Source organism: Penicillium roqueforti (assembly GCF_015533775.1).
Source record: "Penicillium roqueforti strain LCP96 04111 chromosome Unknown scaffold_23, whole genome shotgun sequence".
In the NCBI taxonomy this organism is placed as follows: domain Eukaryota; kingdom Fungi; phylum Ascomycota; class Eurotiomycetes; order Eurotiales; family Aspergillaceae; genus Penicillium; species Penicillium roqueforti.
In genome coordinates, this window is record NW_024067587.1 from 301,401 (window position 1) to 321,824 (window position 20,424).

Below are 20,424 nucleotides of genomic sequence, written 5' to 3' on the forward strand. Positions count from 1 at the left end.
GAGAAATGGGGAAAGGGAAGATTCGCGAGGAACTTAGCTCCCGAGGTTCGGAGAGCACGGGCTTCACGAGGGAATGGGGGAATGGGGGAAAATGGCCTGAAGACATTTTGTAGAGGCGATGTGTAGGTTAGATGCTGATACAATTGACATTCAGTATCTATAACTATATTCTCTATATTCTCTGTCTTCTCTATCTACTCTCTCTTTTCTATATTCTATACATATACATTCTATACACCTCCATAGTCCAAGTTTCCTCAGTTCACCGGGGAAAGTGCAAGGTGGCCGCTTACTAAGTCCTCCAGCCTCAAGATGGCGCAGCTGTGGCGGAGAGCTCTCAAGAGCACCTGTGCATCATCGCTCTCCATCCACCGCATCCTCCTGTCTCGCGTTGATTTGCTGTTTCATTGGATTTTATTTGATCTACGACCTTTAATCATCCTTCACACCTCTCGATTCCTTTTCACCTTTTCTCCCTTTGACGATGCCTGCCACCACGGCGGACACGCTATCCCTCGTCAACCGCTCCGTGACGGTTGCCCCGTTAGTCCTCCTCTCCGTCGCAGATCACTATGGGAGAACAGCAAAGGGTACCAAAAAACGTGTTGTAGGCGTGCTGCTGGGTGAGAACTCGGGCGATAATGTCCGGGTATCAAACAGTTTTGCTGGTAAGTGCAAGCTTCGATGAATTAAACTCATACAAGAGATGAGTTGACATCTGTTCTATCTCTCTAGTCCCGTTCGAGGAAGATGAAAAAGACCCATCGGTGTGGTTTTTAGATCACAACTTCGTGGAGTCGATGAGGGATATGTTCAAGAAAATCAATGCTCGCGAGAAGCTAGTCGGCTGGTACCACTCGGGTCCCAAGCTGCGCGCTTCGGATTTGGAGATCAATGAGCTCTTCAAGAAATACACGCCCAACCCCTTGCTGGTTATTGTTGATGTACAACCAAAGGAGGTTGGTGTACCTACAGATGCTTATTTCGCTGTGGATGAAATCAAAGATGTGAGTTTGCATTGAATCCGAGGAAGCGTCCATCAGGCCATCAGCGCTAACCAGGGGTTTTTTTTTTCTTACTTGCAGGATGGAACAACAACTTCCCGGACATTTGTGCACACCCCGTCGATAATCGAGGCAGAAGAAGCAGAGGAGATTGGCGTGGAACACCTCCTCCGAGACATCAGGGACGTCGCAGTCGGCACACTTTCCACCCGTATCACGTCGCAGCTGCAGTCGCTTCAAGGATTGCATCTGCGGCTACGCGATATCGGTCAATACCTCCAAAAAGTTCTCGACAAGGAACTTCCCGTCAACCACGCCATTCTGGGCAACCTCCAGGATGTTTTCAACCTCCTTCCCAATCTGTCCACCCCACCGGCAACGCAGCGGACCAGCGGCCAGGAGCCGCAGATCGAGAACAGCGAGTTGGCACGGGCCATGAGTGTCAAGACTAATGACCAGTTGATGGCTATCTACATCAGCAGCTTGATTCGTGCTATCACGGCTTTCCACGACTTAATCGATAACAAGATCCAGAACCGACAGCAGCAAGAGGAGAGTGACACCAAGCGGGACCAGGAGGCCAATGGAACTAAGGGAGACAAGGATGCTAAGAAGGCCGGCCCACCAAACGCCGAGCAGAAGGAGGAGCAGGATAGCTCCGACAAGAACAAGAAGAAGAACTAGGGGACTTTTCTTAATTTATTCTCTTCCGGAAAGGATTATCAATCCAATCAGTTAAACATACCACATTTAAACCGGGGTTTCTTGTATCTCATGTACATTGGATAGTCAGGGCCAAGATCCTATGTTTAGATCTGTCTAATTTGCACAGCGAACAACAACTATCTCGTAAAGTAATAACACTGCCATTGGTGTATCTATCATACAATCATCCCGCAATCTTAAGAGCTCCGGGACAAGTCTCCATTCGGGGCCAGCCGACTTTGAACGATTGATTGTCCGGACACGGGCAGATGGCTCATGTGGAATGGACAAGGGTCTGTAGGACTTGTTGTCATCTGCAGATACCTAGGATGGGTTTCATAAGGTCGCTTAGCAGCTTGCCGCAGGGTCAAGGACAAACACAAGTGCGTAAAATTCATCGTACATCCATTTGCGTTGACGTGTCAAGAGCCAAGCAAATCAACCACCCCAACCAGCACACCAGCCTGCCAGTTCCTCCTTGGAAACGGCGAGCCTGTCATCCCCATCAACCCCGAACAGCTCAGGGCACCGTGCATGTAGAATACAGGCGAGAATATGTTTGCAGGTAGGAGGCGACACCCGAGCCGTACCACGAGCTAAGGTTCCGCCAAATGAGTAGGCCAACTGGTTCTGTTTGTTTGTCGAATCATGCAGGAGTTGAGGGTCTCGGTATGCAGACAGGGTAAATGTAGGACAGCTGCAATTCCAGGCACGCAGCCTAACCTCATAGCCCTTTTCTTGGGAGGGGATTGAGGAGCCGGGAAGTGAAGGCGGAATTGATGTAGATAATACGACGAAAATGTCCTCTTGGATCTGGGATGTGGAAGATCGATCTGAGCGTACAATCCGACGTACTAGTTTGCGATCGAGGATATCAAGAGCAGGGAGGAAGTCATTTGGAAACAGACAGTGCAATGTTAGCATCAGTGGTTTTATAGTCTTTGACAGTGCTGGCTGTGACAATTCAGCGATTAAACGATCAATGAAGATGTGAGGAGAATTGGAATCCATTTGTGGTAGAAAGAGGGAAGAAACCTGAGACTTGAAATTGAAATTGAAAACTGAAGAAAAAACTAAACTCCGAGATATTGAACTTCTACTTCTTCTTTCCCTTCGTCTTCGCCTTTCCCTTGGCCTTTCCCTTCCCCTTCTCTTCATCTCCCTTTGCTGTATCCTTCACCTTTGGCTTGGCCTTTCCCTTCCCCTTCTCCGTCTCCGTCTCCGTCTCTTCATCTCCCTTCGCTGTGCTCTTCAACTTTTTTTTTATCACCTTGGTAATTGCTGACTCTTCTGCCTTATCGGCTTCCTTGCCCACCTTCCTCTTGAGTCGATTGTAGTGTAGACCTTGAACTTCGAGGTCTAGGATCTTTTCCCCATTCCCCTGATTTTCAGTCAAAGTTACCTGAAGTCTTCCTCGTTGCTTCTGCCAATTGACCATATCCTTGTCGCAACCAGGGCAAATAGCAGATTTGTTCGCTCCTTCGGCTGTTGTGTTCGCTCCTTTGGCTGTTGTGTTCGCTCCTTCGGCTGTTCTTCTCTTCTCCCATTCCTTCGCCCATTCCTTCGACCATTGATCCCACTCCTTGTGCCTCGCATCCGCTGAGCGGGCTATATAGGTATCGACGGCCTTGGGAATGATCACCTCCAGTAACTTCTCCAATGTCCTGGGATCAACTCCCCAGACACTGGCGCCTGACTCAGGGACAGAGTTCTCAGGGACAGAGCTCCCAAAGACAGAGTTCCCAAAGATAGAATTCCCAAAGACAGACTTCTCAAAGACAGAATTCTCAAAGACAGTGTTCTCAGGGATCTTAACGACAGTATTCTCAGGGACCGGAGGTAATCCTAGGCCAGGATCAACATTCTCAAACACATCATCGTCCGAGCATAAACCGGAGTCGGCCTGAATGGCCTCGTCATCTGGGATTTTCTCTGCCTCGTCTTCCGTGGGTAACCGGCGGTATGTAAAGAGATAACAGGTAGCGGGATAGTCCAGGCTGCTCTCGGGTCCTTCGGGGTCCCAGTCATTGACTTGAGTGTCATTCGCCATAGACCATTGACCTCCTTTACCTTTGACAGCGATCATGTAATGACCTGATTGTACATGCTGGCCAAAATGCAAGACCATCGAGGTCAGTTTATACCGGACGACTTTTCGTTCGTTGCCCCAGCGTTCATCCATGAACCGTGTCTCGATATTTAACTGCTCGGTCAGATATACGTGGGTTTGGATCTTTTGGCCAAAATCATTGGCGCGGTTGAGCTGGATCACGAGAAGCTCAGGAAAACGTCCAATTCGGTCGTTGGATGTCTTCTTGCCTCCACAGTCCGGACATGTACCGAGATCGTCTACATTTTCAAAGTATTGTTTGACTACATCGCCCAAAGTAGGCCTGGCGGGGAGTGTGTTGTGCTCTGAAAATGGGAGCAGCATGACCGGTTGCTGGCTCGGGGTGTATCTTGGGGCACAGGGGTTTTCCCCAGCACATTCTCTCCTCTGGATGATTCCGACCTCGAACATATCTTCGAAGTCTCCTTTCCTGGAGTCTCAAGTCAGTCTTCTGCGTGTAGGGGGAATATGGAGAGAATAACATACATCATAGGCCTGATGCCCTCTTTGATGGCATTGTAAACTTTCACAAAGTACTCTGCTGGGTCTTGTTCCGAATTCTCGCCGTTTGGTTTCCACTTAAGTAAGATCGTCCTTGCTAGATATCTAAAGGTATAGATCCAATTTCTAGTTTCATTTGCCCAATAACTTTGGAAGACCTCGGCAAGTTCGCAAACTTGGCATCTGCGGAAATCTTCACCCATCTTGCAAACGTAACCCCTAGGGGCATGGTGGTTCATATACCAGATGAGCCAATTGTGAAGAATCGGCATATGCAGAAGCATTTGGAAGACGACATTTCGATAGCAGTCAACCCGGGCATTGGGCAAGCCCACGGTGGTCTTATTGGGCAAGGCTGGATGCCAATGTTTGGGGATGACGGTCTATCTCTCTTGTTAGACTTGTTGATGTAGAGGTTGGCTACACTCACTCTCATTTTCTCTTCGTCTGATCTTCCCCTTTGCGCTGTTGAGGCTTCGACTTCCTCCTCTTCCTCTTCCTCTTCCTCTAGGACTTTCTTTGGGACTTGTTTAGTTTTGGCCATGATAGAATATGAAATGAATCAATATGTGAAGCTGTTGCTCACTTGAGGGGGTCGCAGTCTAATTTATCTCGCATTGCAACTGATTTTCATTGTTCTCATCTCCAAGGAAAATGTGGCATCGATTGGGAATTCTTTGAATGCATGATGGAACCAATGAATCAGGGATATGGTGATCAAAGAAAGGCAAGAACTCTACTGAATTCTCGAGACATTCATTCAACTTTCATTCAACCCCCATCCCACTTACACTTGATTATTTTGTTCCTTCACAGACTTTGAGCTGTTCCATTTACCAGATCCCAAGCCGACTTACATCCACAACAAAGAAACCATCTATAAATAGCGGGCTGTTCACACACATAGAACATATTCAAAGAGAGATGAAAAAAATGTACTGCATCTCTGAAATCAGCTTCCCAGGATATCTCGGTGAACTTCCCAGTCAGATCCCAGGGCCCAATGGGACCATAAACGGGCTGGAATCAGCCAATTTCCTTGCTGGCCGTGTTCCCCCGGTTTTTGCAGAAGAATGTTCGAGACCGATAATCTTAAGTCTACTACAACATATGGAGCAAGTGTAGGAGAAATACTCCGTGCAAATGAACCGCGTTCCACCTAAAGTGTCTAGTGTCTAGAAGGGACTTGACCACACAGCAGCTGTTTCAGATGTGGAGCCAAATGAAATAGAAATCTCCAGGCTGATGATTGGCCATGGAATATCAAGAGGTCCGGCCGAAAGCTATACCGTGCTCCTTCTCTTGTCGGGATCTTCTCTGTGCCTCTCTGTACTTTGTGTTAGTATACGTACATATTTGAGATACATCCACTTTCGGAACAAATATGGCCTCCCCCGATGATCCATAGCAAAATAGTGTACTCCGTAGGGAGTGTTGACAGCAGGGTTCCTCCCCATCTACCGAAGATCCACCGTTGAGCGCACTGCCCCAATTCAAACGGTTGGGCGCCACTGGAGCTGAAGCAGATGATCCTACGGATCTAAGTGGAACAGTTAATTCTCCGTTCACAGTGCATATGTGGCTAGTGGTAGGTACATACATAGTGAGATATAAGAGAAACCCACTCGCATCCATCTGAAATGATACCAATGGCAAAATAATGAGCTTCGAATCAAAAACGACCAAAAAAACCGGGTCCAACGGGTGCGTGTCGGATATTTAGGGTGATCGCGACAATAAATAGAAAAGAGAAACACTCCGCGCAGCGCCACCAGCTCTTCGCTACCACTTAAGTCATAGTCATGATGATCCGACATTTGCCCCTCCTTGAAACTCCACCCCGTTCATTCTTCATGGTTGGCTGAACCTGCCCCCTCAACTGTACATACGGTGTGTGCGCCGTTAGAGTAGGGCGACATCCTGTATCATCACACTTGTGGCTTCTTCCCTCCCGCGTCTGACTGTTAACATATCTTTTGTCTCTCCCTCCCACCCCCAGGCCCTCGAAGCATGGCCTGAATTCCTTTTACTTTTATACCTCTCCCCATTATTCCTTTTACTTTTATACCTCTCCCCATTATACCGGTCATTCCCCCTCGGATATAATCCAGACATTGGTCTACGGATAGCCCCCCCGTTGCTCCAAGCGGATCATAAGGTCGATGAAGCCGTAGCTACCGAACGGGTCATGTCTGTGCTGGCTCCGAACGAAGCCAAGGGAGGCAACGATCGCCTTGCGAACGTTGTACATGATCCACTTACACGTTCGACTTTCTGTTTTTCTTTTTTTCCTTTTTTTTTTTTTTTTGCCTTTGCCTTTTTGTTGCCTGATGGGTTGGAAAGTTGACAGACAGGATTCGAGGCCCGGGAGTACAAAGTACGAACAGGAAGAGGGATAGCTTGCTGATCCTCGGTGCATTGACTGAACGGAGGTTTCAGGAAGACTGATCGTCGGAGTGAAGAAAGGGGAGTATCATATAGGGAAGTCCGTGGTAATGGATAGAATAATGGAAGTAAAGATATACTCATAGATAGAGTGTATGATATAGTTAGAGTACTATATTGTCTACTCCGTGGAATAAGACTTCCCCAAGCCGATGCCCGGTTTCTGGGTCCAGAGGCATCACGTGCACTAGAATTGCATTGTACGGGAAATTGGCTGTCAAAAAGGTGGAAATTGTGGAAATTGTGGAAATTGAATTCGACCCACCAGTCCCTTAATCTTGGAAATGCGTGAACGCGTGCCCCGTCGTTCAAGAGCCAGTTCTAAGACCTTAGCCTGAGGGAAAGCAAATTACCCTACCAATCTTAAATCTATGAGATGTATAGAACCAGATTCGAGACATCAGGTCCTGGATTCATTAAAGAAAAAAAAAAAAAATATAGATATTTCCTTATAGAATGTTCCATTCGGCTTCGAAGCCCACCACCTCTATATCTCTCTCTCTTTAATAAGGTACTTATACCAGAAGGAATAAACACATGGACACCCGAGAGTCGGGAACGCCCCACAAACAAGAGCAAGGGGGGAAGAACCTTGGAAGTGAATAATCACAGAAAATTCCCCGACTGGTTCCAAGGGTGACATATCCTGGTCAATCCCCCAAGGAATTCAAGATATTCCCAAAAAGCCGTTAAAGATCTGGAACTTTTAGTTGCAACGGGCTGGACTCTGGACCGGAGAAGACCGTTCTCATTTAACCAAAGGGTGATGCGGGTCCCCGGGCTTGATTTATGGATTTAAATTGAATTGGGATTATTTATTATATATTTATTATCTAATTGAATGTTTTTTTAATGTTTCTGGATTAATTTTGACTTTTTTAAGTTTGAAATAAAAACACAAACCCAAAGGAGTGGCCCCATTGGGATTACTTTGAATTAATTAGTCGGCTTTAGCCATCATTTAACCTGGTACATTATGGTAAGGACTCTGGTACATACCGTTTGGTCCCATAGAACGTTGCCCCTCATTCCTTCTCTGGGTTAGTATGAAACTCTGCAGGTCATATCAAACATTGCCCGTCTATATACTTTGCAGTCGATAGCTCTCGAGAGTCGCCCTATTTATATCCATTCCAGTGATATCGCAAGCCTGAGGACTTGGACCAGGATGGATGATCTAAAAATCCAGACCAGCATGACGAAGATCACCCAGAGTAGACCAGGGGAACTGACCGCATCTTTAATTAAAACCAGTGGATATTGAAGTATTTTTTACTTTGTAACAGCCGTTACCCTTAATAGTCCACCCCCCAACGGTCTAAGACTCTTCTTCTCCTCCCTTCGCTTCAAGATAGGTTTAGATCAGCTGTCACTTCTGCATTCGTTTCACCTTCGAGTTGAATGCTTCATATCGTCCTTTTCCTTCTTCTCCCTTTTCTGTACCAATTCTACAATCCTTGAATTCTTCAATTTCCATACTTCCTTCCCCTCACTTCTATTCTCTGATATCCTGGAGATTTCATCCAATTCAATTCGAGAAAAAAAAAAGAACACTTTGGAGAACGTTGGATCGTTCTGTCATATTTTGGGAAAGACTTGGGTCCACGAGCACCTTCCCTCTTTTCTCTTCTTATCCCCTTCCCCCCTCTAGTCGGGGATCCCCCTGCTGCTTTGTTCTCTGTTCTATTCACCGGTGCTCATCCGCGCATATGATTGCGTTACAAAATCGGCCTATATTGCCTCCTGTCAAAGTGGATATCTCACTGCTACTCAAGCCCCAGGATGAGGAAGAAGCCGCCCCCGGCCTGAACACTGGGTACCCGCCCAGAACGATAGGGCCACCACTCGGTCTGGGTCCCATGATGACTATGCCAGGCCCGGCTGCCATGGTGATGCCACCCTTGACCAAGTCCGGTCCATCGGGTGCTGCCAAGCGCCTGCAGCCCTCGCATACGTCCGAATCTCCAGCCAAGAAGCAGTCCAAATGGTCGCCAGATGAGGACGCCCTGATCATCGAACTGCGTGGCAGTGGCATGAAGTGGGAGGATATCAGCAAACGACTCCCCGGCCGCAGTGCCATCAGTTGCCGTCTCCATTATCAGAACTACTTGGAACGCCGCAGTGAATGGGATGAAGATAAGAAGAACAAACTAGCCCGTTTATACGAGAGGTAGGTTTGGGATAGGGATGACAAGAAACCAAATTCACTAATCTCACACTCGTCTGGCAGGTTCAAAGCCGAAATGTGGTCCAAGGTAGCGGAGGAAATGGCTATCCCATGGCGTGCAGCAGAGGCCATGCACTGGCAGCTGGGAGAGCAGGAGATGGCTCGACGCGCAGGCGTGGTGCCATTCTCTCTCTCCAGTGCTGCCATCGATCCCCCAACCACTAGAACCCGCCGTGCCAGCACCTCTCTATCCCGGCCGAGAAAGGGATCTTCCTCACGCGCAATCCCAGGCCATCTGCCAGGACTTCCACCTCAACTTCCCTCCCTGGAAGAGCTCACTGCAGGCGTCCCTGCATACGCACCGGCTCCACCGCCCCCGAGAGAGTTCTATGGAATTGGACGACCACCAGAGATGGGGATTCCCCCACCAAATTTCATGGGCCATCACCTTGGCATGCCCCCCCGGACCATGCCTTAGGATGAAATGACGACGACGATGACGCCCTATACGTCTTTCCTTGAGTTTCCCCTGCCTTTTTTTTCTTTTCTTTTGTGATTTTTCTGTTACGAATTGCATAGCGCCGGTTGGAGGTATATCGTGATTTGTGGGGATAGTGAATCGTATAGATGATTTCTACCCCTCGGTGTTTGTTGCGTTCTTTTCCTTTGTTTGCAGAAATTTTGGCGGGGCCAGCAAGTGCGAATTGATGTGCCATGACTCCGAGGCTGGCTCTCGGAACGCATATCACATTTTCATACGTCATGAGCCGTTTTGGGGGTTGCGATCGCCCACCAGTTATCTTTCTCGTACCCAGATTCTAGCACACGACCGCCAGCATTGCCGATGTCGCGCTCCAGCTCGCCTTCCGCGTACAGGTGGTAGTAGCGATGGAAAGTCTGGGGTTGATCACCTTTACGAACCCAGGGAACCATTCGATCTTGCTCGTCGCCCTTGTCCCAACCTCTACGGCTGTTCTTTTGCTCGAGGGCCCAGGCGTAGATCAGGACTTTCCCGCCCTCCTGCATCTCTGAACCATGTTTCACAGTTCGCATGATCTCGGCGACGGCCTGGACTCGCCGAGCCGGAGTGGAAAGATGGTGCACCACCGCGATTGAAATCGCAAAGTCAAAGCTTGCATCCCGGTGTGGAAGGTCAAGGATATCGGCCACCACGGTCGAATGCGGCTGATGTTGCAGGGCAATCCGAGCCAAGTTCTCAGATCTGCCACCGGGTTAGCCCAGATCAAGCTAAAGGGATCCAATGGACAAGTTGGATGATATCCTAGGGAAATGAAGTAGCCTATAGAAAATCCAATTCATATCAGAACATACCTATCTGAGGCAATGATGAAAACGTCTCGATTGACCATCAAGTTTTTGCCATTACCACACCCTACATCTAAACCCACTGCACCTGGTTCTAGGCTTGTGAGAAATCGCTCGACTATAGGCCATGGCTAGAATTGTGATTAGTTGGAACTTTCTAAGGTGGTGATAGCCAGTCGCTTGAAACACACCTTGTAGCGGGTGGCAGAGAAATGCTGAGCGATCTCTTGGTACACCTCATGGACATTTTGCTGCTCATACGCTTCGCCTGTTTGTTGGGACGCCATGTTGCTCTCGTCGTGAATAAGGTGGGAGCTGCTGCAGAGTTGAAAAGTCAAGCGAGAATGGATATCACGTGGCTCGCGATTTGTAACGGGCATAATATCTACATCATATTCGCGATGTTGAATTTTTTATAAGGTTCCAAAAAGCATAAAGTATCAAGCTTGAATCATGTCAAGTTTGGCTGTCTTGACTATTTTTTAATTGGAAAATGACCAATTGTTGTAGAGTTGTATAAAAAGGGTCAGTCGTGAAGTATGAACGCTGATGAGAATGCAAGCTACTATGGCATAGTATAGGATATATTGCACAATATGGTAGATTATAGCCTATATTTGATATGCCTGGCTTCCATGATAGGGTTAGACTTGATTTGTTCTATGGGAATGACTAGATATGTATTCCTAACACGCGGTAGTCTATGTAGTAATTTGTGGCTCCCCAGTGTTCTAATGCCAGTACTACTTAAACACAAATAGTATTCATATATATCGTAAGTAGTTAAGCTTCATCAGCTACAAAGCTGTGGCTTGTTTTTATATCAATTTCTTACAGAAGGTTGACTTACTTTGACATCGTTTTGACATCCCGTTTAGGCAATTGTTTATCTACATAACCTGCACCAAATAGGTGGCTCTTAGTTTCATCTTGTCCTCTTTACATCTCACATATCATTTGTCGATTCCATTCTCAACTGCGTGTAGCGTCAAGCGGTGCCTGTTCCTGGCGGAGACCGCTTACTAATAATCGCTTCTTCGAGATTGGGCGATATTCTTTTTCCTGTCAACCACAGGGGAGCACAAGATCAACTGTAAGTACTACCTACCCGGTTCAAGGACTGTCCTTTTCGTCTAGAATATGTTGTGTTCCTTCCAACGGCCACAAAGTTGCCCTGGCAAGTACCGGTAGCTTCTTATGCCCCTCAGGGGAATTTGATATCAGCGATTCAGCATGCAATAGTATGCATAGTCTTCCTTGTTTAGTTTTTTTACCCTTAAGGATTACAGGATCTTGAATCTAGCTGTCTGATTTCGATTATTGTTTTCTTTGAATGCCTCACCCTACCATCAAAGAATTTGCATTGATCCACAGCCCAGTCTAACATTTCTTCCTAGAAACACGAACAGACAAGTCAAGTCATACAAAGAAAATATGGCATTCCAGCCTACCCCGATGGATATCTCCGTCATCATCACCAACGCGGCTTTAGCCAAACCTGGAAATTCGGAGCCTCGATTCCTGACTGAACGCCGCATCACCCCAACTTGGACGGTGATGCAGGTTAAGACAAAGTTAGAGACTATGACGGGAATCCCACCAGGATGCCAGCGCCTGCGGGTGAAAGTTCCCGGTCGACCTGACCAATGGGCCGATGGGGACGACCGCCTGATTGGGGATTGGGGGTTGGTCAAGGGGTCGGAGATCGAGGTGGGTTCTCTTTTCTTTCTATGTCTTGCTGTTCATTTGACCCTGTTCTGGCTGCTTTACCGGGCCCAAAACGGCATGTCGTTTGATCCGAGTTGTCAGGGCAATGGATATGCTACGAATTCTGGGCATATTCTAATTTATCCCCTCACTAGGTCAATGACAACCGCCCGCAAACCATGCGGGCTAACTTTACCGACTTATCATCAGTCGAGAAATATGTGCTGCCAACTGAGACATACGAGGCCCGTTCGGACTCTGTGTTGGCTTGGAAGAAGAACCAGAAGCTGGGTCGGTTTGACCCTAACGCTCTATCGCCCGAAGAGGCTTTGCGACATCAAGTTGAGAAAGACCGGACCGAGATTCAAACGAGAGGTTCGTTGAAACAAAAAATTTCAAGTGTCAATGCAATTTATTTTTATTTTTCTTTCATTAATCTAATAATATATTGGCAGGAATCACTGTTGCTAGACGAGCTATCGTTCTGCCTTCATCTCCGCCGCATATTCGACGTGGCACGATCCGCTTCATTGGACCTGTTCCGACTATTCCTATTACCGGCCCGGGTCGCGAGCTGCAACAGGATGCAAAGCTTCCGGCAGATCTCCAGCCGATCTGGGTCGGGATTGAGCTTGACGAGCCGATGGGGAAGAATGACGGTAGTGTGGGCGGACAGCGCTACTTCGAGTGCTTAGGCAACAGGGGCGTCTTCGTGAAGCCCGAGAAGGTCGAGGTTGGAGAATTCCCCCCGCTGGGTCTAGATGACGACCTAGATGACCTAATGGAGGAAATTTAATACACTGAGTATGTGTACTTTGAACGAATACATTTCGATAGTTTCGAATACATGAGGTTCTGATTCCCAGCTTCCCTCGGTTGCTCTTCCATCACCAATTATCACCAATAGATATTGCATAATTAACTGGAGAAACAGGCAAAAAAACGCCAAATTCCCTGGTAATCGTATGAAAACAAATCGCTGAAGAACGAATAACAATAAAAGGCATTTAGATGCCCATAAAATGAGACTTGGGGGCATTGACGTAGAAGAAAGGTATCATGGCGCGTTGTCGATGCCTACAAACATGAAAACAGAAGTGGGGGCAGAGTAAATGGAGAGATCATTTGCCAATCTTCTTCTGCTTGCCCTTGGGGCGACCCTTGGCTTTCTTCGCAGGGACATGAACAGGAGCGGTGGGAGTGTCGGCTTCAAATTCGCTCTCAGGGCCGACATCCTGGGACATTTGCGGTGTTTCGTCTTCGTTCTCGTTCTCATTCTCATCGGGGACACAGCCTTGCGTGAAGAAAAGTCGAGCCTCCTTTTGGTGGGTGTTTGCAAAGCTATAATAATTACCTGGAGATGGGATCATGGCGTCAGAATTGATACGAATCAAGAAGCCATGAACATGAGACTCACCACGGGGAACTTGGAAAACACAACCCTTTCCGGCACTGAACTGGACACCTGAGATATCCACTTGAACACGCCCGTGACAGACATAAAAGACCATATGCATTTTCTTGGAGTTCTTGGGTTTCTTGACTCCGTCAGGTGGGAGCTCCACAACGCCAGACCCGATGAAAGACGAGCTAAGCAGCTTCGCAAATCGGAAGGTTGAGTCTTTGACTTCTCTGGTTTCGATTCCAGAGGGAGCATACGCAATGTCTGTATCAAGATCGACTTAGTAAAGGAACCAAATATGAAGGGGCTGGGGTTCATACCTAGTACTTCCTCCTCCTTTGAACTCGTCTGTGTTTTCCCGTCCCATTTGAGTGTGTAGCCATGAAGAACACCACCTTCCTTCTCCCAGAGATCAACATCCTCATCTTCGTCCGAAGAGTCATCCTTTCGTTTCTTAGACTTAGACTTGTGGGACGTTGAGCGTTTCCCCTTCTTCTTCTTTTCGGGCTCTTGCTCCTCGGTGCGAATGACCTCTTTGATGGTTGAAAGAGGGTATCGATGTCCCTCGGCTGCCTCCCCGTCACCGAAGACGCACCGTTCGTTGCGCCAGTATGCTAGTGGTCGGACCGAAACCCGCCCAGATCGAGTGTGAGTTGCACTATTGTCGGTGGGGATTTCACGTTTGAGGATATACAAACTTCGGCCCTTCAAAGGTCCTGTGCGGTTGGCGTAATCCTCAACCACCCGATCCAATTCCGGTTCCAAAGGTTCACGCACCGGTGGAGATGCTTTGGTGGTATTTCGCTTTTTGGTTGGCCTGGGGTCGGCATCTTCTTCGACGTTACGACGTTCAGACTTTGGACGTCCGCGCGGCGCAGGGGGTTTTGCCTGGTTCTTGCCTGCCTTGGTACTATTTGGCGCCACCTTCTTTGTTGACTTGGAGGCCAGAACGGGTTCTTCCCGAGGCGGAGTCGTGTCAGTTGTGGATGAATTGCCGTCATGTTCGTGTTGGTCTTGCCCGGGAGAATCGGGTACCTTCTCTGCAGCAACTGAATCAGATTCTACATCCAGACTGCCACCAAAATCTTGTTGTACCGTGGCGAATGCACTCGCGTTCTCGTCGCCGTCGCCGTCGGCGTCGGAAAAGTCTGAAAAGTCATGTATGACTGCGGGCTCGGATTCTGACGCTAGCTGTGCTTTTGTCGTGGGTTTTCGCCGTGTGCCATTCCTCTGGTTTGAGCGTCCTACGTTCACCGAGCGAGTGGAAAGAGGAGATGGATCTTGGCGTAATTCTTCCGGTGCGCCCGCGAAACCTTTGCCGTCAGACGGACTAGACGACTCAAGAATATCCTGCGGGTCTGGAGTTGATTGCAACGCTGGTGTCCTCCGCGGAGACCCAGTGAGGCCAGTCTTCATCGGCGACCGCGCAGCAGGCGGGGGGGGGAAAGAGGTACGTGAGCCATTTGTGCCCTTGAGAAAGTCCATGGGATCTGGCGCATTGCCTATAGAATGTGCATCAGCACGCAATGAGTCGGCAATATAAGGCGACACTGAATCAGCCCACCTTCGTCCATCGACATGCCCTCGGACCCAGCCGAAGAGTTATTTTCCTCCTCTTCAAACCCATTGAGCTGCACAGGCGACTTTTCAGGAGACGAGAAGAGGCCGTCAACTTCTTCCATTCCATGTTCATCGCGTCGACCTTCCTTCAGCGATATGCCAGTGCGCCTAGACGTATTGGATCAGTTTAGCGGTCCTAGTACAAGTGGAATTGACTAAAACATATCGACTCACCTTCCCTTAGTTCCCACATTGGAGTAGTCGAAGTCGCGGGCCTTTCCGGGCCCTCGTGCCATATTGGAAGTTGAGCACTAGGATGGAATTGAAATCAAAAGATAGAGAGAGAATCAAGAAAATCAGTCAAAAGAGAGACAAGGTGGAGGGGAGGAATGCGGAATTTAGGCGGGAAGAGCAACACGCGCCCCCGCTAATCCCGAACAGTCGACGCGTTGTGCAGTTGTGCACTCGGGAGATCTTTTGCATTTCTTTGTACCTTCAAGACTTTCTTTTGTTCTTTCTTTCAATGTCCTATATGCCTATTATGCCTAATGATACTCCCCCCGTCAATCTACTAAAGGAATCGTCCACCTTTATTCCTCCGAGTGTGATTTCAGAACCACTTCTCTCCGGCGAGTCCTACGCGTACTACACCCCATGCCCCAACGCAATCACGCCTCAAGGGACCTCATCCACAATTCGTGATACACTGGAGAGTACACCATGTGTCTTGGGTGTCGATGAAGCCGGCCGTGGTCCAGTCCTAGGGCCAATGGTTTACGGTGCCTTCTATCTCCCTCTTGATCTGCACCACTCGCTTTTGACCGAGAAACACAGCTTTGACGACAGCAAAGTCCTTACACCCGCCGTGCGAGCGAACTTGATGCATCTATTGAATACACCGGGAGATTCATTGTTCGAGTCCTGCGGATATGCGGTCAAAGTACTTTCGGCGCGCGATATCTCTTCTGGCATGATGAGATCACCTACCGCAGTGTACAATCTGAATGCCCAGGCCATGGATGCCACGGTGGAGATCATTCGAGGGGTGGTTGAAGACCGTGGAGTGGATGTGCGAGAAGTATACATTGACACGATTGGGAACCCCGCTACATACCAGCAAAAATTGGAGCGAATCTTCCCATCCCTCAAAATCACAGTGGCAAAGAAAGCCGATTCCTTGTACCCATGTGTCAGCGCCGCCAGTGTGGCAGCCAAGGTGACGCGGGACGTTGCACTGGAAGTCATGTACGAGGCCGTGCTCCGGGCTGAGCAGCCACTGACACCAACCTCCGAGACTTGGGGAAGTGGTTATCCCTCGGACTCCAAGTGTGTCGGATGGCTTCGGCGCAACATGGACCCTGTGTTTGGATGGGGCAATGAGTGTCGATTTAGCTGGGGCACTGCAAAGGAGATGCTTGAAATGAAAGGAGGAGCAAGAGTCGACTGGCCCGACGAAGAGGAGGAAGGGGCATCTCGGTTAGATGAGTTCTTACTATCATCAGCCCCCGGGAAAAGCATGGGCAAGGTTGGATTACGAGATTGGTATGGGCACAGACAAACTGAGGTTCTCTGAATGTGAACGCTCCGTGAAATGTGATTAGACATGAAACTTAATAAAACACTAATGATACCCCTTGCGCGAAGCACAGCAAGAGTGAGAACAAATGAAAAATGGAATAGCATAAAAAGTGACTTGTACATAGAAATAATGGGTATCATGGGTGAGTAAAATCTGAGCTCATCTGTGGAAATTCACAGCGTAGCAGTCGAGAAGTAGAAGTTGTCCCAAAGGTATTCATAGTCCTCCACAACACTGCTTACCAAGTCTAACAATGGCTTGCCTTTCATCTTTCCAGTTAAACTGTGTAGCCAGGACCTGTTTCACAATGTCAGTATTTAAACAGAAAACCAGAGACAGACCAGAGGCAGGGTTCTTACTTGGTGACGTTCTCATAAAATGCGCCTCGCATCATCCACCAGCCCATTGACCATCCACGCTTCTTCAGTTCCTCTCGCTCAAGCCCTGTAGACCCCCGAAGACCGCCAGCGACCCGTTCACGGAAGTCCCGCTTTGCGAGTTGGCGGCAGCCATACTCCATTCCGAATCCAATAAGCCATGGCCGCCAGTTTCGCTTATCACCACTCCACTTTTGCATCGCCAATGCATAGACGACAGGCCGAAGGATGTATAGCACTTCAGCCAGTTGCCCTTGTCCTGTCGCCCGGTGGAGGAGTGCCTTCGGGGGTTTAATGTCATCTGCCGTAAGCACTTTGGAGATGAGATAGTTCGACACATCGTTTACGTCGGGCAGGGACGGAAGGGAAAGTCCCGTGCGAGGCATGGTCCAACTCAAGTCTGAAGACCGCTCGCTGACCGGAGTGTCCATTCCATTCCAACCACTCTGTGGTTCCTCCTCTTCTGTGGTTCTTGGATCTATCTCGCGCTCTGGAAGTGGAGGACTGACGAGAGGTCTGGAGTTCGTCAATCGCAGAAGAAGCAATCGGCAGACTGCCTTCGCAAATTCAATAAAGATGACCACGCGCCAACGGGTTTTCTGGCCACGCCGCCGCGCTGCCATCTCCCAGAGAAGCTCGGTATACTGAAGCATTTGTAGCGCAAGCGCTACCTGGCGATATAGCGAGGAGCGAGAGGTCCAGTATTTGGTATACCGGGAGTGGGGAGTGGGCGGCGGTCGGGGGACAGTGGACGGAAGCCTATCAACAACTCGCGAAACAAGAGAGTCATGGTATAACGATAACAACTGGACACCGGAGTGTACTGCAGGGGAAATCAGCAGGCGTGCCCAAAGGCAAGTACAATGTTACACTGACCACATTCTGAGGGTATATCTGATTCGCGGTATCGCCCTGATAGAAGATAACTGTTAGATTATTGAACAGTTGCATGGTCAAACCGAATGAGAACTCACCTGGGATGATATAAGTCAAAGATCTCAGCGCTGACTCGACTTGACCAACCGAGCTGGCATTCTTGGTCACGAAGTCCTCATAGATAGAAAGCCATTTAGATGGTTGCAAGAGCACCGGCGGTATTGGATTCTGGATATTGCGAACGGTTTCCATCTCTAAGCTTCAAGCATGTTGAGATAGCGACGGAGGAGATGGGGAGGGTGACCTCGGGAGGTTGCAAGGCACGTGGTCCCGCGTCTTGCGTCTGCCAAGATGCCTTGGGCCGAGGTTGACGCTTTCATACTTACATTTACCTATGAACAGATGGTTTCGGATACCTTTCATGATGTGTTTCTAGTCATAAATCAATATTGAATAGGCTATAGAAATATGTTTTTCTTATTCATCATTCATCCGCCCATGTCCATAACCCCCCAGGGCGCATAGCCTCTCGATATCGCTCTTCCACTTTCTCACGCTCCAACCTCTTGGCAGCTTCAAGGTCGTCTTCCTCCTCCTGTGTATCTGGCATCTCAGTCCGCCAGAAGCCAGGAGGGGATTGAGCCCGCTGATGGGTATGCCGATGTCGTCCATATTGGTTGGCCAGGGCCCTGGCTCTCGCTTCCACCAGGAGATTTTCACGCTCTTCACCGCTCATGTTTCGAAGCAATTGTGTATCTTCTCCCAGGAATTCCTGTAGAATTGCCTGATCTTCTTTCTCCTGTTCTGCTCCAGATTTACCGGGGAAACCCCCAAGGCGGGCCATAGCCCGGAACCGGTCCCCACAACATCCTGGGCGAGTGCAGCCTGATATGCATTTGCGGTCATGCTTCTTTCGGATAACTGCATCATATGCGTAATCAAGCCCTTGATTTCTAGCCGGATTGATTTTGAAATGTTCCAACCCAAGACAACGAAGAGGTCTTGCCCGAAATGGTTCATCATCGGGGTTTATATTTGGCGCCGTTTGACTCAACGTCTTGGGTGTTAGTTGATCACTGCGGGTTGCATCGTTTGGCTTTGGTGAATCAAGGCCGGAGACTTTGCTCGACAAATGAAGTGGTGATCTGGGGGGCACCGATTGTTCCAAAAGGTCTTCCAGGCGTCTTTGTGCAAATCCACTATTTGTCTTGGCTTCCGAAGGTCTGATATTGACACCGGAGCCAATTTTCGAAGACGTCGGTAAGGAGGTCGCGTCCTCGCCGTCTTCTGCCAGAGCTGGTATTGCGCGTCGCTCTAGATCTTGGAGGCGTTTCGTGGAGGATCCCTGTACAGAGAATGTAGCCTTGCGTATGTTGCTGTCACCTGGTTGGGGTATAGATGGCTGTTGAGATACTTGCGGGCCTATCGGAATTCGTTTCGAGTGATGTGCGACATTGACATCCCGGTAGGCTTTCCGTTTGATTGGTGTCCGTATCGTGTCCCCTATCTCATCCAGATCTTGCGTGCTTACAACTGGCTGTTCACTGTTGTGTATTGAACCTCGAGATGGACTCGAGGACAAGATCTCTTTTTTGACAACTGCAGGGCGCTCCAAGCTCATCACCGTCCGCTGGGTGTGCACAAGACACCTGTCGGGAAGTGTCGGGGAAAGCCTCTGCCGAGTCTGCTCCCCGCAGGCATGAGGTAGGAAACATATTGTATCAGAAGATTCTGAGGGTTCCATATCGGGTCTAGGAGAACTAGACTGAGTGGAGGCTGACTCTGATGTTAAGCCGTGAATTACTCTTTGGTTATCATCTTCAACTCTTATATCTGCATGTTCATCATCTGCGCGGGACCTTCTTTGTGACAACTTGATGGCCTTGGCAGGAAGATCTGGAAACTCTTCTCTTGGGCGTTTCTTCGAGGAGCCTTGGGTCTCCGAGTGTTTGTCGACATCCTCGAAGGTGGGACTTTCCACCCTGCGGAATTTGACGGGTTGACCATTGAGAACAAGCGAGAATTCTCCACGCTCTAATTGCTGATCCCACCGCCGTAGCTTCTTTTTATGCTGCAAAACTCGAGATTTGAGACCACTCCAAGTTTGGATGAATGTCTGTAAATTTGTATAAAGCGCGGTGTATTTGGCCTCAACTCTGTTCCGAGACTTCCGAAAACTGCGATGATCCTCCTCCTCCAGGTTATCCCCCCACAGGTTTTTCGGGTCAAATTCGGTCTCTAGATTGGCATATTCCCCGGGAAGTTCAAGATCCCGTGGATCAACTTCATATTGTTGCAGCTCACTCCGGAGTACCGTAATATCATGTTCAAGCTCTCGAATTCTGGTCTCTGATCGTCGCTGTGATTGGCTGGCCATTGATTCTTTTAATTTTGCCTCTTTGACGTATGCATCAATATGGGATTTCATGTGCTTATAGGCATTGTCGAAGGATTCCTCACATGCATTTGCCACAGCAGCGTGGAGCTCCTTGACAACTTCCATTGTGAGGTTTATATTATAGCACCGAGGGTAACCACACGGATCGGAATGAAAAGGAAAAGAAAACAAGCTGTAGACGTCATGTCAGGTAGAGATATAAACGCGACGACGCGTCGAGGCTAAATGAGCACACGTGAGCTTATCACTTGCTGATAAGATCCTCGG

At 48.7% G+C, this 20,424-nt stretch overlaps 10 protein-coding genes across 10 annotated transcripts; 4 read left to right on the top strand and 6 right to left on the bottom strand.

Annotated features, from left to right (window-relative positions):
* Window positions 1-484: 484 nt before the first annotated feature.
* On the top strand, window positions 485-1,688 carry rpn8 (proteasome regulatory particle lid subunit RPN8; the record flags this gene model as incomplete). The annotated part of the gene is made up of 3 exons (XM_039075521.1): window positions 485-668; window positions 736-1,007; window positions 1,086-1,688. 3 exons carry the CDS (start codon window positions 485-487, stop codon window positions 1,686-1,688), a joined length of 1,059 nt encoding a protein of 352 aa, XP_038926601.1.
* A 459-nt stretch (window positions 1,689-2,147) lies between these two features.
* On the bottom strand, window positions 2,148-2,720 carry LCP9604111_7485 (uncharacterized protein; the record flags this gene model as incomplete). The annotated part of the gene is made up of 1 exon (XM_039075522.1): window positions 2,148-2,720. The coding sequence occupies one exon, from the start codon at window positions 2,718-2,720 to the stop codon at window positions 2,148-2,150; it is 573 nt and encodes a 190-aa protein (XP_038926602.1).
* Window positions 2,721-2,805: 85 nt separating this feature from the next.
* LCP9604111_7486 (uncharacterized protein) lies at window positions 2,806-5,955 on the bottom strand (the record flags this gene model as incomplete). The annotated part of the gene is made up of 5 exons (XM_039075523.1): window positions 2,806-4,249; window positions 4,306-4,703; window positions 4,751-4,833; window positions 5,793-5,860; window positions 5,921-5,955. 5 exons carry the CDS (start codon window positions 5,953-5,955, stop codon window positions 2,806-2,808), a joined length of 2,028 nt encoding a protein of 675 aa, XP_038926603.1.
* A 2,519-nt stretch (window positions 5,956-8,474) lies between these two features.
* Window positions 8,475-9,410, top strand: LCP9604111_7487 (MYB DNA-binding domain protein; the record flags this gene model as incomplete). The annotated part of the gene is made up of 2 exons (XM_039075524.1): window positions 8,475-8,935; window positions 8,996-9,410. 2 exons carry the CDS (start codon window positions 8,475-8,477, stop codon window positions 9,408-9,410), a joined length of 876 nt encoding a protein of 291 aa, XP_038926604.1.
* A 275-nt stretch (window positions 9,411-9,685) lies between these two features.
* Window positions 9,686-10,545, bottom strand: LCP9604111_7488 (tRNA (carboxymethyluridine(34)-5-O)-methyltransferase; the record flags this gene model as incomplete). The annotated part of the gene is made up of 3 exons (XM_039075525.1): window positions 9,686-10,154; window positions 10,265-10,389; window positions 10,450-10,545. 3 exons carry the CDS (start codon window positions 10,543-10,545, stop codon window positions 9,686-9,688), a joined length of 690 nt encoding a protein of 229 aa, XP_038926605.1.
* A 1,147-nt stretch (window positions 10,546-11,692) lies between these two features.
* Window positions 11,693-12,761, top strand: LCP9604111_7489 (TBCB family protein; the record flags this gene model as incomplete). The annotated part of the gene is made up of 3 exons (XM_039075526.1): window positions 11,693-11,968; window positions 12,121-12,340; window positions 12,421-12,761. 3 exons carry the CDS (start codon window positions 11,693-11,695, stop codon window positions 12,759-12,761), a joined length of 837 nt encoding a protein of 278 aa, XP_038926606.1.
* Window positions 12,762-13,086: 325 nt separating this feature from the next.
* LCP9604111_7490 (Cupin domain protein) lies at window positions 13,087-15,223 on the bottom strand (the record flags this gene model as incomplete). The annotated part of the gene is made up of 5 exons (XM_039075528.1): window positions 13,087-13,319; window positions 13,383-13,631; window positions 13,688-14,869; window positions 14,932-15,095; window positions 15,162-15,223. 5 exons carry the CDS (start codon window positions 15,221-15,223, stop codon window positions 13,087-13,089), a joined length of 1,890 nt encoding a protein of 629 aa, XP_038926607.1.
* A 245-nt stretch (window positions 15,224-15,468) lies between these two features.
* LCP9604111_7491 (ribonuclease H2 catalytic subunit RNH201) lies at window positions 15,469-16,500 on the top strand (the record flags this gene model as incomplete). The annotated part of the gene is made up of 1 exon (XM_039075529.1): window positions 15,469-16,500. One exon carries the CDS (start codon window positions 15,469-15,471, stop codon window positions 16,498-16,500), a length of 1,032 nt encoding a protein of 343 aa, XP_038926608.1.
* A 179-nt stretch (window positions 16,501-16,679) lies between these two features.
* LCP9604111_7492 (peroxisomal membrane protein PEX16) lies at window positions 16,680-18,011 on the bottom strand (the record flags this gene model as incomplete). Its single annotated transcript, XM_039075530.1, has 4 exons — window positions 16,680-16,803; window positions 16,866-17,706; window positions 17,760-17,795; window positions 17,858-18,011. 4 exons carry the CDS (start codon window positions 18,009-18,011, stop codon window positions 16,680-16,682), a joined length of 1,155 nt encoding a protein of 384 aa, XP_038926609.1.
* Window positions 18,012-18,243: 232 nt separating this feature from the next.
* Window positions 18,244-20,262, bottom strand: LCP9604111_7493 (SAE2 C-terminal domain-containing protein; the record flags this gene model as incomplete). The annotated part of the gene is made up of 1 exon (XM_039075531.1): window positions 18,244-20,262. One exon carries the CDS (start codon window positions 20,260-20,262, stop codon window positions 18,244-18,246), a length of 2,019 nt encoding a protein of 672 aa, XP_038926610.1.
* Between the last annotated feature and the right edge of the window lie 162 nt (window positions 20,263-20,424).